The sequence below is a fragment of the Pholis gunnellus genome (genome assembly GCF_910591455.1).
Source record: "Pholis gunnellus genome assembly, chromosome: 12".
NCBI lineage: Eukaryota > Metazoa > Chordata > Actinopteri > Perciformes > Pholidae > Pholis > Pholis gunnellus.
In genome coordinates, this window is record NC_136539.1 from 9,050,946 (window position 1) to 9,067,236 (window position 16,291).

General features: G+C 41.5%; 1 protein-coding gene across 1 annotated transcript in view; it reads left to right on the forward strand.

Moving 5' to 3' along the window:
• Positions 1-14,134, forward strand: part of mcf2lb (mcf.2 cell line derived transforming sequence-like b) — a gene marked incomplete at its 5' end in the record, with an annotated part of 33,512 nt that extends 19,378 nt beyond the window's left edge. The window contains 30 exons of the mRNA XM_079170750.1: positions 1,267-1,386; positions 1,538-1,654; positions 2,045-2,194; positions 2,306-2,430; positions 3,249-3,363; positions 3,456-3,575; positions 4,286-4,477; positions 4,567-4,758; positions 5,338-5,497; positions 6,159-6,220; positions 6,313-6,398; positions 6,575-6,641; positions 6,732-6,847; positions 6,986-7,055; positions 7,152-7,244; positions 7,335-7,427; positions 7,507-7,632; positions 7,947-8,168; positions 8,286-8,378; positions 8,826-8,904; positions 9,089-9,161; positions 9,309-9,409; positions 9,659-9,751; positions 10,259-10,321; positions 10,821-10,886; positions 11,052-11,129; positions 11,543-11,652; positions 12,715-12,824; positions 12,917-13,020; positions 13,119-14,134. Coding sequence (XP_079026876.1) covers positions 1,267-1,386; positions 1,538-1,654; positions 2,045-2,194; positions 2,306-2,430; positions 3,249-3,363; positions 3,456-3,575; positions 4,286-4,477; positions 4,567-4,758; positions 5,338-5,497; positions 6,159-6,220; positions 6,313-6,398; positions 6,575-6,641; positions 6,732-6,847; positions 6,986-7,055; positions 7,152-7,244; positions 7,335-7,427; positions 7,507-7,632; positions 7,947-8,168; positions 8,286-8,378; positions 8,826-8,904; positions 9,089-9,161; positions 9,309-9,409; positions 9,659-9,751; positions 10,259-10,321; positions 10,821-10,886; positions 11,052-11,129; positions 11,543-11,652; positions 12,715-12,824; positions 12,917-13,020; positions 13,119-13,198 — 3,276 coding nt within the window. The 3' untranslated portion in view covers positions 13,199-14,134. The remainder of the gene's footprint in view (positions 1-1,266; positions 1,387-1,537; positions 1,655-2,044; positions 2,195-2,305; positions 2,431-3,248; positions 3,364-3,455; positions 3,576-4,285; positions 4,478-4,566; positions 4,759-5,337; positions 5,498-6,158; positions 6,221-6,312; positions 6,399-6,574; positions 6,642-6,731; positions 6,848-6,985; positions 7,056-7,151; positions 7,245-7,334; positions 7,428-7,506; positions 7,633-7,946; positions 8,169-8,285; positions 8,379-8,825; positions 8,905-9,088; positions 9,162-9,308; positions 9,410-9,658; positions 9,752-10,258; positions 10,322-10,820; positions 10,887-11,051; positions 11,130-11,542; positions 11,653-12,714; positions 12,825-12,916; positions 13,021-13,118) is intronic.
• Positions 14,135-16,291: the final 2,157 nt, after the last annotated feature.

Genomic DNA, 16,291 nt, shown 5'->3' on the forward strand with positions numbered 1-16,291 from the left:
TATAAATGTTGTGTTCTAGTGAGGATTCGTGGTACTGGCTGTGGGATTGAGTCAAAATACACTGCAGTGTTTGTGTTCATTGTAATTGTAAACATTGTGGTTAATGTGTTTTTAATAGTTGTATATGGAGCTATATGGCACAGAGGCACAGGATATATCAGGCTTTGGCTCGATTAGGATCAGTTTTTGATATGGATCTTTTTCATGGGATTTGTTGATGATAAGGAAAATATAGACTTTTGCCAGACTTGTTTCTTTAGGAAGCAAATTTTTGAGTGTGCTGCACACCATGTTCAAAACAATGAACCATAAATACACTAAATATATAATAGCTCTTTGTTGTATGGTAGCACCTACTACTACCATGTTATAAAAACAGCAGTATGTCCCACAATCATTTTCATTCCTCCAGATGGCGAGTGACCATTTTCACAGTGCTAGGCGGGTCAACGAGGACAAACACTGAATTGATTTATTAATTCCATTAACAGTGCGTCTCCCAAGTGGTTCTTATTAAGGATGGTTTCATTGTCATTTCTGCGTAGAGCAGCATTCCCCAACTCACTGAGGAAGGGCAGCCATTCAGGCGAAGCAGCCGTTTAGGTCATTAGCTAATTAAAGTAGCATTAACAATCGTATTGCCTCAGGAGGGGAGATCAGTGTCCACCCTTAACCATCATACAACTGCTTTCACAGCAGTACTGTGTCAGTCTGTGTCATTCATGACTTTTTAATTAGCATTTCATTGGTTCTTTTGGCTGGGCTGTGTGGTAGCATAGCATGATAAATATGAGGAGAATGTTCCAAAAAAAACACGTTTCTCTTCGCTACGGTATCTTTGCTTTATGCTGAGGAAAACTTGCATTACTCCATATTAAGTCTCAATGATGCCAGCTGGGTAAAGAAAGCCCTGTTAGCCTCCACATGTATGAGTTGGTGGTGACACTACCTCATTATTCACGCAGAAGCATCCCAGGGACATGAAGATTAATGTCCCTGCTGCCACAGGACCGTCCCCGACATCCCCCCACATCTTTTCCAATGCTCTTGTACGCTACACACTCCACGAACATGCTGTGATGTGTTTGAGCGAGAGTTTCCACATGGTGATACAAAGGCAGGGAATATAAAGGGAAGTGCAGGCTGTCAGCAGAAAGAACAGAGCCCGTCCGACAGAAGTGTGATGTATAATAGACTCAGGGTGGAGGAGGATCCTGTTCTGCTCTATTGCGTAAATCACAGTCTCCATCCACTCTCTCTTTTCAGGGCTCCTTCCCAGGGAACCTCCAGCTGGTTCTGGTCCTGAGGCCCACCGCCCTCCTGCAGCGCACGCTCTCGGACATCCTCTTCAAGCTCAACAAGGATGAGTTCAAGATGAAGGTGCCGGTGCGTACAGCCACTCTTACCTCTGGATACACTGCATTAGTGACTCCTCTCTGGGTCCAAACCAACTCATTGAATGACTGTAAACATGCTAGTTAATATGATTACTATCAAGTGATGTGTTTGTAATAGTTTCAGGTGTTTTCTGTCTCAGGTGATCATGCTGAGCTCAATAACTGAGCTTCACGCCTACATCGACCGCTCCCAGCTGACCCAGGAACTCGGAGGAACACAACAGTATTGCCACGAGAAGTGGATCTCTCACCGCACTGTATGTACACTGTACACACCACCTCAGTGGTCAACATGGAGATCATAACGCTGCCAGACATTACGAGATATATGAATACATTCAGGGAAATATGTGCATTTAAAAGGTAAAGACGATTAAGAATTAAACGGGAGACAGAGAATTATAGGTTTAATTTGAGACGCTCAAGGTCAGGCTGTGTCTTGTGTGTGTATATGTATATATGGTATAATGGAAGTTAATAAATGACAATTGCATCATCAATACATGGGCAGTACTTTAGGATGACCATTAAAAGTCTGGGTTTGAATCCAGCGCCCTCTGCTGCACGTCGTCCAATAAAGACAAAAAAACACCCTCCATCCTGAGCGTTGCATTTCAACAGTCTTTGTTGTGTCTTGCTTGCATCAGGCTATTGAAGGCTTTGCATTGATGGTGAAGAAAACCGCGCAGATCCTGCAGTCGTTTGGGACTGTACTGGCTGAAACTGAACTCCCCAATGAAATCCAGGCCACAACCATCCTGCTGAGCACACACACCAACAAGAAAGACAAAATGAAGGTAACACCGTTGACACGCGTAGATTGTTTATACGTCTACAGTATACTAGGTGTTGATATTAGATATATATATTTGGATCATATCACTCCTCCTGTCTGTGCATGTCTGTAGGAGGATCTGCTGGTAGCTCTGGATCAGGGCAGCAGGCTGCTGGAGAGCATCAATGAGCCTGTGGTGCGAGACCCCGACCACAACATGAACCAGGATGAGCTTGAGAATCTGGCCACTGTGCAGAGGTTAGAACCGCTAGAGCTGATGAAGCTAAAAATAAGTCAAGACCGTCGTTAACATAAAGGAACCAGACAGATGGAAGGGATACTGTTTTTGATCTTTGACACTTCTGGTTTGGACATTTCTCACAGAAAGCTCAGGTTTCCAAACATTATACATACGACACTGTCTCTATTCAGAAACTGAATATGAAGAATGCTTTTTCAATTATTTTGTGAATAATTAAAACAATGTTAAAAGAAAATGCTCTTTTCAGTTAAGAGCTTCACATTGTAAATTATTACTTTTCTCCATTACATGTAAAAATGTGATATATTTGGAGTTTTTCATCATTAGTTCGGGTAAAGTACCAATTTTAAGACATAGCTTTTGTAATGTAACTGCAAATATTAAACTTTAAGATGCACGCTGTTAAATGTGAGCACTGGACTAAGATATAGTGTTTTGATTGTCATACATCAAATTTCAGTCTCTTAATTAACTCTGATTGTTCCATGTAATGAAGATTAACGCCAGCAGACATTTATTTAGTTTTTTGTCGTTGACGTCTGCTGATCTGTTCAAAGCTGTCTCAGCTCTGCTGTCAGTGTAGTTGGAATAGTTGGCAAGGCAATTCTCTTTGAGGTCAGTCAGTGCGGTATTTTAAGCAACACCGAGTGCACTGAATCCCATGTCAACATTCACACACAGAAAATATATCCAAATACCTCAGTCAGTATCCCCACTGCTTTTTCTACTTTATTCATTTCTCCCCTCACTGCTTTGGGTCTCCTCTACTCTCCACCTCACCACGTCCCTATCTCTTTCTCTGCTCTCGTTTCAGACTGTTGTCCCAGCTAGACGAGACGGAAACGGCTTTCGATGACTTCTGGGCGAGGCATCAAACCAAACTGGAGCAGTGTCTCCAACTGCGCCACTTTGAGCACAACTACAGAGAGGTGAGCCCGTTAGCTCAGGTGAAATGGTCCATACAAGATGACATATGGCACATGATCCCTATTTAAACCTGACTGCGGTGTTTTTGCTGCAGGTGAGGGCTCTGCTGGATCAGGTGTCTGAGAAACTTGCAACCTTCTCTGAGGTGGGGATCAGCCCAGCCCACGCTGACCATATCTTCTGTGAACTCACCACCTATGAGGAGAGAGTCTGTGTAAGTAATACCCAACCCCTCACAATTACAGCTTTGTTTAACCATGAATAGATTAATGATGTCTTTTTATAATGACTTCAGTGAGCCAGTCAGCGTTGCATAATAATGTGATTATTACACTCTTTTTCATAACTGCACTGTACTTTCTTGAAAAAGGTCTGACTGAGCATAGCTTCATTAAATCTAAGAAAGCATTCATGTATTGCTCTGCCAGCTGCACAATCATCTAAATTTACTTAGAAAATATTGTTTTAAAAAGTGGATCCTGGTCTGGATCCAGAACTGCTTTGAAATGTGTTTGAAACGCACATTCCAGTCATGCTGATTGGTCGATGGTGGCCAGGATTTTGGGGTAGTATTTCAATCCTGTCTGGGAATATTAAGGCTTTGAACAAGAAGAAATTCTGCAAAAAAAGTCACATAACCAGTACGTCATGGCTATTTAAATGTATCATGTTGCTGTATAGCGCCTATCAGAGTTGACAGTTGCATATTTGCTTACATTTTGGTTGCTATTGGACTGTAAATTCAAGAGTTATGACAGTTTGTCAATAGGTTATGGTGTTAAAAAAACAAGTAATGGAAAATTGTATGAAATATATGTAAAACATGTTTCAAAGCATTCAGGCTCATCTAGGTATGACGAATTTGGTAAAAAATATACTTTGAAGGACTTGACTCAATAAGTATGACTCCACACTGGATCACAGGAGGTGGTGGACAGAGCCTCGTCTTTGGCCCGTGAAGGTGACGACCTGATCCAGAACTCCCACTATGCCGAGGACTCCATTCAGCCTAAATGTAGAGAGCTCAGAACCATCAGTGAGAATGTGAGCAGCAGCCTGAGGGCCAAGAAGGACCGTCTCCTCAAAGCCATGGAGCTGCACCACTGTTTGGAGAGAGTAAGAACACCCACACACTCCTGGTGTAGTTGCTTTGTCTTCTCTGTTTTTTTTCTCACTGATTCTTCCTCCTCTGTTGTCCGCCTCAGGCTTCTAAATGGGTTGATGATGGTATATACCTGCTGGCGTCTCAGCCAGTAGACAAGTGTCAATCACATGAGGGGGCGGAGTTAGCCCTGAAGGAGCTGGAGCAGCACCTGGATAACGCGGGCCAGAACCAACTGACAGAACTCAGTACCATCTGGAGTGAATATGAGGCAGTGCTCAACCAGCAGTTCAGAGTAAGGCAACCAAACAAAGAATACAAATGTCACTTTCACTCTATCAATGCCAAATAGATTGTGAAAATTTGGTGCCAATGGTGCCAATGTCCATATTATTGTCTACAGTACATATGTCTAACATCAGTATGATACGAATTTATGCCAGAGTTTAGCAAACAGTTGACCATATTTCTGAAAAAACGCTGTTTTGTTTCACAAAGAAGATGTTGTGTCTTAAGTTTTATCTTTTGATACAAAGAGGAGGAGGAATGTGTTGTGGAAGTAATTTTCCATTGTTTCTTTCAGTTATATGATTATATGTCATTATAAGAAACCCTCTAAGCCTTTGGAATCATTTGTGCCGTGGAAAAAAAGCAATCTAGATTATTTTAAAGCTATTCCAAAAATGTATTTCAAAATCCATGGCACACTGTGTCAGATGTAAGTTTCTTTTTTATAATATGTCTCAAAATTGAGATAAAGTACTAGACATAACATATTTACATCAATTTCAGATGATGTGCTGAGAGAAAATGTGCTTAAATATGCAGCACATGTCCCGTATTGACACTCCTCTAATATCTTCCTGTGCATCAGGACCAAGTGGAAAAGGTTTTCCAGAAGCAGGCGTCCATGCAGGAGATGTTTGACAAGAGGAGGGTCAGTCTGAAGAAGCTTGCAGCCAAACAGACCAGGCCGGTGCAGCCGGTAGCCCCCAGACCCGAAGCCTTCATCAAATCCCCTCTAAGCTCGCCTGGTCAGTCCCCACACATCCACACATGGACCATTTATCTCACACCATTCAGAGCCTTTCAGAGGCTTTTATGCTCTTGATTCTTTGCATGACCTTAATGCTATTCACATTATGTATAGCACTTAAATGTACATTATCAGACTATACATTATAGACTTTATTTTAGTCCTTTAACACCTGATAGAGTGGATGATAGTATGGATCTCACTTATGGCTTGTACTGTACATCAAAAAGAGAAATAAACATTGTTTTGTCTTATTGTAAATCTATTACATTCAGGTAATTTCTAATTGAACATTAATTGTAATTTCTTAGTTGACTTGTATATCTGTTACCTTACCCATATATCAATCGCAAGTTTGTTTCTCAAGGGCAATTTGTACAAAAGGGCAATTTTGTGCTTTACATAGATTAAAACAAAAAAGAACATCAATATAGTATATAAAATATGAATAATACACCGTAAAACATACATAGATAGTAATTAAACACAAAAGTAGTAATATAATTAAAAACGAGTCCTATACATTTTTTTTTAAAAGTACATTAAAAAGAATAAAAACATTGTAGCTCAATCATAGAAAAGAGGGGTTTTTTTTAAACTGGATTTTAAAATTGCTAAATATTAGTTTACTCTCCTACATTTACTCTGTTCTTCCACAGCACACAGAGCCCAGCAGGAGAGAAGGTGCTCAGAGACAGACTCTGGGAACAACTGTGAGAAAGTGAGTGGAGCACTGTCATGATTCTGTTTGTGTTGTCTGTCGCTTATCAAGGTGACCCAATGTTTTTTATATATATTTTTTTTTTTCCCCAGGGAAACGACCTACTGCAGAACGGAGACGGTATCGGCACACATGCGTCTCTATCAGAGGAGGAGGAGAACCTGGCGGTGCTCAGGAGGTGAGGGGATCAGCCGCCGCTCTTTCATCTGTAATCCAATTACACAGCTGATGGACTGTGTGAAACCGCTTATCTCCTTATCTGCAGTTCTGTGCATCTATCGTTGTTGTTTCATTTGATCTCTTTTATTTGTGCCTTTCTATCCATCTCGCTCTCCAATCTCTCCTCGTCCGCAGGCATGTCATGAACGAGCTGTTGGAAACTGAGAGAGCCTACGTGGAAGAGCTGCTCTGTGTACTACAGGTGTGTGTATTCGCTCCACAAAGTGTGTATTCTTCTCTTGTCTTTTACTTGTGTCTAGGAGTTCATGTTTTGTGTTGTGCTGTGTTACAGGGATATGCCTCTGAGATGGATAATGCAGCAATGGCTCACCTCATCCCCGCTCCTTTGCAGAACAAAAAGGAGGTTCTGTTTGGCAACATGTCGGAAATCTACCACTTCCACAAGAGGTGAAGGAGCGCCATCTGCCTGTCATTGATGAGACTGACATGTTGTCAGCCATCAAAAAAAGAAATCAACATTTTACTCAAATATCTTCATCACCTTTTGCTTTTTCATTCATGACATGATTTTTTGTTTGCTTCCAGGACGTTCCTGAGGGAGTTGGAGGAGTACACCGACTGCCCAGAGTTGGTTGGAAGGTGTTTTCTCGAGAGGGTGAGTGAATTATGAGATTTTCAGCACAGAGATGTGAATCCCACTGTGCCCATGAAGAGGTTTCTGGAATACAAATAGTTTTCACTGCTCCTCTAGATGACAGACCTGCAGATTTATGAGAAGTACTGTCACAACAAGCCTCGCTCTGAAAGCCTTTGGAGGCAGTGCTCAGACTGCGCCTTCTTCCAGGTGAACACCGTCGGCAGCGCCGTCAAGTTTTCTTTCGTTTTGTTTGTTTTTATTTGACACATTTTTTTTCCCTCCCCCCATCTCCATCAGGAGTGTCAGAAAAAGCTGGAGCATAAACTTGGCTTAGATTCTTACCTGCTGAAGCCCGTTCAGAGGATCACCAAATATCAGCTGCTACTGAAGGTACGATACGACCGGTTGTCTTTTCAGTGGGATTTCTGGTATGGCTGAGCTTCGTGTTCGTCGTGTTTTCTCACCACAGGAAATGCTGAAGTACAGCAAGAGCTGTGAGGGGACCGACGACCTGCAGGAGGCGCTGACCTCCATCTTAGGCATCCTCAAGGCTGTCAATGACTCCATGCACCTCATCGCCATTACAGGATATGAGGTGAGACATTTAATAACAGGACCACAGGCTCATCAGTCACAGAACAGACGCCGTGTATAGGTCTCTGGAATAACGTGGTAGATGGATGCATGCTGAGCGGAGCATGCTGATATTGTGCAAAAGCCTCTCTGATCTGCGGTGAAATTGTCTCTGATTTAATGACGGAAAAGTTCAACAAGAAGGGGGGATAGAAAATGAGACAATTATACTATTACATTATACTACAAACAGTTTGTTTGAATATTAAATTATAGCCACTATACAGTACTTTAGAACACGAGCAGTATGCGTCTTTAACTCTTTTCTTTTCTCAGGGTAATATGAGTGAGCTGGGTAAGCTGCTGATGCAGGGCTCATTCAGTGTGTGGACTGAGCACAAGAAGGGCCATGCCAAGGTTAAGGATCTGGCCCGTTTCAAGCCCATGCAGAGGCACCTCTTCCTCCATGAGAAGGCCCTGCTCTTCTGCAAGAGGAGGGAGGAGAACGGTGAAGGCTACGAGAAAGCGCCCTCATACAGCTTCAAGCAGTCTCTGAATGTGAGCACATCTGCGGTCGCAAAAATGTTGCTGCGTTTGTCTCTTGTACTGCCATCTATTCGTGTTCATTAAATGTTTTACGGTTTACCGTGCCCGTCTTTTTTTTTTTTTTAACAGATGAGTGCTGTCGGCATCACTGAGAATGCAAAGGGAGACAACAAGAAGTTTGAAATCTGGTGCAACTCCAGAGAAGAGGTCTATATTGTTCAGGTACGTTTAACGCCTGACGATTTATAGTGTTGATGTTCTACATTTTTGCTAATTGTCGACAAAACCCGTGAAAGTGATCTGACTAATAATAAGTACTATCTTTGTCGCCAAAGCCTGATTCCTCTGTGTACAGCGCAGCCACATCCTAGTGCCACAAGCTCCCACTGGCACTTGTTTGTTTGTTTTAGTAATGTTTGTACATTTTGAGTGCCCTGCTGTTTTAGGAACTGATTGGGCCTTTAAAAAAAAAAAAAAAAAAATACACTCGGAAGGTTTTTGGAGATTAACTGTTTTTTAGTCTTCTTTTATGGAATCTGTTGACAATTCGAAAAATACAAAATAACAGCAGTGTTCTGTATTTGAACAATAGGCATTTATATCGATGTCTGGCAAGCATAAAACAGTTTACACTGAACTTGTTCATACTTGTTAACCATCCTGTTTCAGGCGCCTACGGCTGATGTAAAAACCACCTGGGTAAATGAGATCAGGAAGGTTCTGACAACCCAGCTGGAAGCCTGCAGAGGTACAGAGAGACAATGTACTCTAAAACCTATTTATTGAATCCATGTTCACACTGATAGCCATGTTCAACCAGAAACTGAAACACTGATATTATTATCAGTAATGATTATAGAAGAAAAATCTGTGAAAAACCTTCCTTCATGGCTGTTTTGAAGCGTTCGTTCTCCCTCTCTTTGTTTCCAAAGCCAGCCAGCAGAGGGCACCAGATCAGGTTTTCCAGTTCCCTCCTGCTGTGCCCAGTGGATCAGTGAGTCTCAGGTAAGTCTGACCTCCCCATCTCATTATATTCTCGCTCACGATTTGATATGAAGAGTTTGATTTGTGACAGCCTTTTTAATATCAATCTGCGGATGATCAGGAACAATCAGGCTGTTGAAGCTTATGCTCCACTTTGTCCTCCTGCAGTCCGTTCAAGTCTGGTCAGAGGAGCTTTAATAAGAGAGGGGAGGAGAAGAAAGCTGAGTCCGAATCCAACTCCTCTTCTTCACCAAAGCCAACAGGAAAAGGTAAGTAGAGAGGACAGACTTCTAATCAAACAGATCAAACCCTTAATTAGTTATGTTTTTTACAAATCTGCCTCCAGCATTTGTAGTGCATGTATTTTACAAACTACACTTATTGTGTTCCTCTTTGTGATTAACCCGTGTCTTAACTTCTGTCTGTTTCTCTGACTCTTATAACATCTTTATTCCTTGTCTTAACGTACCCTCTTCTTTCCCCCTTGTTGTCTGTCCCCATCTTATTCTCTGGGTCAGATGAGGCTGTGACAAGCCCGACCTCAGACAGAGCTGCTGTGGCTAAAAAGCGTTTTACTTTACAGGGCTTCAGTAACCTCAAAGCCCAGAAAGGTAACTGCAGGCCATTCAGTCAATGTCCTATCCAACATATCACATCATCATCATCGTGGTCGAGTCATTCAAGAATAGACATTTAGACTTATTTGCTTTCTTGACGAGAGTTAGATGAGAAGTTAGAGAATGTCTGTACGGGGACATATAATTACTGGAAAGTCATTTACTGATCTCAGCCAAAACATGGTCCAACTCATACCTCATAAAACCACAGTTTGTCGTTTTTACACGTAGCTCGTGAGCTTTGGCTGTGCTGATTTTGTTAACTTTTGACAGAGCCAGCCTTGCTGTTTCCCCCGTTTCCAGTCTTTATGCTAAGCTAAGCTAAACGGCTACCGGTGGTAGCTTCACTTTTACTACAGACATTAGAATGGTGTCAAACTTCTCATTTAACTTAAGCCAAGTAGGTTGTCTTAAGTCTCTGAAGGACAAAATAAATAAAGATGTAATGTGCTTCAAAGACATTTGGTCAGTAGGTCAAATGCTGCATGCTTCCCTCCACAGAGTCCTCAACTACTGATGATAAAAGTTTTACATTACCATCCACGATGATCTTCCTCTCACCAGGTATCACACAGCTCCAGACCCTGGTTTTATTTAATCCGGCACAATGCCTTTTTCACAGCTTTGACTTGTAATAGTAGGAAAAGCACAGTTTAAGTCTTAACAACGGCTCTATTTTATCCAAGTGCCTCAGTGAGTCATGACAGAGCCAGCATGCCCAATACCAGGTCCCTGAAACTGAAGCACCATTGATTTTAATATTTACACCTGTGCGTTTCCTACTGTCACATGTTCAAACGTCCTCTGAAAAAAAGCCTACGTTGCTGATGCTCTTTTGGTCGCTTCTTCCTTTCAAAAAAGCATCACAACATTGAGCTGCGTTTTGCAGGTTCTCTCAATATCTGTATTAGTCGTCTTTCCTCAACCTTTCTAATCCAGGTGTTCGTTTAGTCTGTGTCGTCGTAGCCAGAGATGAAACTTTGCTGTGAACCATATGACGTTTGTGATTTCTTTCTTGCCTCAACGACCATGCTTGTCCCTCCTTTTTCTTTCTTGACGGCAGGATCGCCCACGAGTCCCGATCACAAGACGAAACGCCAGAGCGATCCCACGCCGTTCGGCTTTAAAGGTAGTTGGTCTGTTCAACGATAAGTGCGTACTCTCCCTGTCTGGTCACCTGTTGATCCCTGATGCCTGAGCACAGCCTAAAGTATCATACAATGCTGAGTTTCATTGGCTGTAGCTGCTGCAGGGTGAGTGACTAGCTGTGTTTCTATTGCCTCCCCTCCCTCAGATGCAGGTCCTCCCCCCCTCCTCCTGAGCAGGGCCAGGTGGTTCAGCACTCCTAGTCTCTTACAGACAAAGTGGAGAGGTACACTGTGTTGGGCCCACTGTTTCACTCCTATAAACCCTTAATAGACTGTTTTTCTCAGTTTTTTTGCTTTGGGGTCCCACACCTCCACGTTTCTTTCAGGCTTAGCGAAAATCATAGAAATACACACTGATATGGAGGAATTCCTGCCTGCCACTTTTTCTTTGAGTCAGAAATATGGACGTGCATGCCCGTCTCTCTGGTCTTAAGAGTTTTGTGGTTATAGTTGTGGAGCTGATTGTGTCCTGCTGGGATTTCTGGGGGATTCTTTGTTCAAAAGAGCTTTTTGTGGTTCTTCCTCTCACTCTTCCACACTTGTAGATCACTCACTGCAGGTCACGCACATATTTGACAGTAGCTGAAGATGGATGTTGCTGTAAAACTAAACACCTGTGTCTCCCTCCTCCCCTCAGGCTGGAACAAGGCCTCCCTGTCGATGGATGCCTCAGAGGAGCACGACGGCTATTCCAGTGCCGAGGAGCCTCTGAATTCTGACCCAGAGGACGACGTCGGCAAGAAGCTGGTGAGTCACCAGTGAAGTAGACATGCGTCAACCTGCCTTGTGCAACTGATTTTCTTTGCTAACAAGCGTAACAGTTTCCGTAAACAATGTGTGCCTTTCAAATAGAAATCTCACGTAGAATATAGTTCAAACAAACGTTTGATAAAGGTGCCTGTTCTCTGCGTTACACTCTTCTCTTACTGTTCTTCTTCTGAGAAACTCGACAAAGAAGCGTGAATATAATGATCTGACAACTGCCCTGGTGGTGAGATGGGGACATCTGCTGGCCGTTTTTGATATTATACACATTAGTTTATAATTAGTTACTCATGAAAACTAAAAAAAAACAATGGGTATACAACATTTGGATGAATTGGTATTCTTAAACGTACATCTATCTCACATGAACCCTGATTTGCCGTTCATGCCCATACTATATATTGTAATTCTTAAGGTTATTTTTTAGCTTCACGTCCAGTCAATGCATTTATGTAGGATTGAATCAAACATGAAACACTGAGACAATAGGACACATTTCAAGACTCGTGGTCAATTTGAAAATACCTTCATAAAGCAAAGGGGCCCTTTCCACAGCAGTCATTTTGACATGTCGTTGCAGGGTAAACACAGGTGTACTTCATAATATTAGTTATGGCCCTGTTGCATTAAGGTGGGTTAGGGCTCTGGTATTGTGTGTGCTGGCTCAGTGGAATGACTAAATAGAATGGCTGCTGTGAAAAGGGCCTATTACTGTATGTTTTGGTCAAATCGATTTCTTATTTCTAAAATATGGATTTCTTTCCCTCATGGCAGGTAAGTGGAGTAAACCGCATGTAATTTGTCAGATTTGTCTTCCATCAACTCCTGGGGGAAATATCTGTCTCTTCAGCTGATAAATGCTCCCCTATGTTCACCAGCTATTTGCTGACTTTGTCTTAAAATATTCACAAGAGCAGCTTTTAAAGTTGGCACATGTTGATTGCCTTGTCCATTCACAGAGCAACACTATCAAACATGTTAATGTGACTTTTTCTCATTTTAGCATGTATCCTTTTCTGTTTCCTAATCTCAACTTTGAAACAGTGTGCCGGCAAATATACAGTGATGGCGGACTACGAGAAGGACGCTCAAGAGCTGTCAGTGAAGAGCGGAGACGTGGTGGAGCTGGTCAAAGAGGGGGAGGACGCACAGTGGTGAGAATACAGTCATACTGCTGCCTGTTAGAAAATAATAATATTGCATTGCACTGCTATAAAGGTGAGTGTTTGTCTGTGTGGTCACGCAGGTTAGTACGTAACCTGAGCAGCTCTAAGGAGGGCTGGATCGCAGCTGCTAATCTTATCACGCTCATTGGAAAGTCCAAGTCTTGCCAGTCTCTCACCAGCTCAGGTATTCAAACAAACAGTCCCAAATAAAGTGTTAAGCAAGAGTACAAAATCGGACATTAATCCTCAATGTGTGTGTGTGTGTGTGTGTGTGTTTACCAGAAGGCAGTGGCTCTGGTAACCTCAGCACATCGTCCAGCTGCTGTGAGACCTACACAACCGTCTCTGACATCAAACCCTGAACTCCTCAGCATATCCGCCATCACCAAACTGCCCTCATTCATGCTAGCATCATGTTGCTACCTGTGCTGTATTGCCAACGTCTGTAGAATTTGTCAGGTTTCCACAGAAAGCTGTATTTTTTTTTTTTCTTCTCATTTTTCAAATCATGCACATGCACCAGTTATTAAGATGATATGTCATACGTGTGCACATGTTATAGACTTGATTGTGGTGCAATTGTGCGCCGGAGATACAGAATGCTGGATGGAGGCATGCATCACAGGCGGTCAATACACTGTATTGTGAAAGTGATCTTCCTCTAGTCATACACTTTGTCTGTACATTTTTCTTATGAAGAACAGTGGATCCCTGTGTTTACAATGTAATAGATGTATGAATGGGCCAGCGGGACTGATCTCAGTTAATGCATCTATTTGTGTTCACGTGACAAGTGGAGAAAGATGTCTGCTGTCTTTGTGTTCATCTGCATTCATTCACCCGCGCAGGAGTTTATAATGCTACTGTTACTGTAAATATAACGGAGGGGGTGACATAAACGTGTACAGCTTGTTTAGCTTGAATGTTTTCTGAGCCTAACCACCCCACCCTCTGCTTTTCCCTTTGCAAGCTTATTTATTTATAAGAAACGAAAAAGCCAACATATATATATTTAGTCACTTCTTTTGTAATTGTTTTCTTTCTGTCTTTTTACTCTTTTTTTTTTTTCCCGTCTGTCATTTGTCTCACTGTTGTCATTAGAAACCTGTTCTGCCACCAGCTGCCCAGACGTTGTGTATGAGGTTTGTCTTTTGGGGCCTCTGACGGCCTCATGGTCTAACTCTGTGAGTTTTCATGTGCGCTACAGTTTAAAGATGTTTCTCCATGTTGATGATCAGAGATCACTGTATAGCGCTAACTTATTCCCTGTGGAGGATCATGTGCTGAATGTAGATATTGTTCATTAATATCAGTCTGTCATGAAATGTTTGTTATTTGAGATGCTATATTGTACATTAAGTAATTTTTCTTTTTTTTACATAAACAACTTCAATTCAGTCATTGTCTCTTCTTTTGTCTAGTGACTAGTCTATAGACGAAGGCTTGATACCTGATTGCACTGAAAAGTACTCTTACGTCTTGCACTGGTGGAATGTAACAAAGTACTTTTACTCAAGTATTGTACTTAAGTACCGGTTTGAGGTGAATTTGGAGGGTGTATTTGTACTTTGAGTCTTTTCTTTTCATGACACTTTCTTCTTCTACTCCACCACATTATAGATATTGTACATTTTACATTTGACAACTTTATTTACTTAACAAATTAAGATTTTTACATACAAAACATATGAAGAGCTTATTGAATATATGTTATAAATACACTAATCAACAGTATATACAAGTAGAGCTGAAAGGATTTCAATCAGGGGAGATGAGTCTGATGAAGAAAAAAAGTTTATTATCATCACACGATATGTGATGATAGTCTTGACAGTCTTTGGCACTTGGACTCTAGAGGGAGATTTGTAATGAAGGAGTGTCTGCTCTGAGCAGCAGCAAGATGGTGTGGAGTCGGTGGCTGATGAGGCTGATACAATGGCATGAACATACTGAAGGCAGAGAGACAATTATATTTAAAAAAGAGACGGCTAACTATGTTATTGTTTTGTGGTGCTATTGGATACAGGAGACCAGCTGATCTAAACAGCTGATATGATTGACAGACCCGAGCAATGACAGCAAGGAAATTATGAGTGAGCATGCTTGAGGAGTGAATGGCAGATCTATGAGAAATCAACTAGAAGCCTGAGCATACAAGAGTATAGTCTTCCTCACTGAACGTACGCTAGAGCTTCATTAGTCGAGTAATCAATTAGTTAATTCAAGGCACATGCTTCATGTATATCAAGACGTTTTTAATCACTCGTTCACCGTTTTAATCCCGACTGGAACAAGGCGAGAATAATCACACACACACACACACACACACACACACACGTCTGAATGAGGCTCTAGTCTCTCTGAGTCTGAGGCGATGAAGAGGAGAACCTTTGCAGATCTTCACATACACACACAGCAACAACCTGAACCAGAGAGACGACACAGGTTAAATATAGATCTGGCAGCTGTTGAACTTTGGGTGTGTGTTCCGTGTGTTCTGTGTGTGTTCCGTGTTCTATGTTCTGTAGAATCGTGTTATTTGGGGATTATTCTGCTTTGTTGTCTTATAAATATATGTGACTGGTTCTTGTGAGTTTGTTCTTGTCATTGTGTTAATTACATTGATTTTGACTATATGCATTGCCTGTTAATGATTGAAGCATCCCGTCATGTTGGCGTCATAATGATGTTATTAGGAGGTGGTTCAACTAGGACAGCACTGAAGGCCCTGGTATAAAATACACGGCCCGCCACTCGTCAATTGACAGGAAATTAATTGGTAACTGTTTTGATCATTGTATAAGTCACTTTTCATGCAAGGATGCCAAATATTTAAGCTTTATGCTTCTTATATGTGAGCATTTGCTTTTCTTTTTAAATATTTGAATTTATTTTCAATAGTTTTGAGGTTTGGACTTTTGGTCGGACAAAACAAGGGTTCTCTGGTCTTTGCACTATAAGAACTTCTGACGGGCATTTCTCGCTATCGATTAACTGAAAAGTAATCAGCAGATTAATCAATATGAAAGTAATCATTAGTTGCAGTCTTGTAGCCTACACAATTGATACAAATGCCACCTCAACAACCTTCAACATGCTGTTATGTTAATGCATGCGTAGTAATAATAATCAAACTGCATAACAGTCGGCCATTCTTCTCCATTGAGTACTTTTACTTTCAATACTTTAAGTACAGTTTTCTGATTATACTTACTAATCTTTAATGGGCTTTTATTTATAACCGAGTATTTCTACAGTGTGGTATTATTACTTTTACTCTGAATGCTTCCTCTACTGCTGATGCGTGTCTTGCTATCTAAAGCGTAATAATGATAATGATCGATTTTTCTTTGGCTAAAGTAAAGTGTGCATATCTTAAACATCTGGAGCATTGTTGGTGCAGATAACACACACAAAGGCAGACATTGACAGCTTGAGGAAAAAGAAAGTCGTCT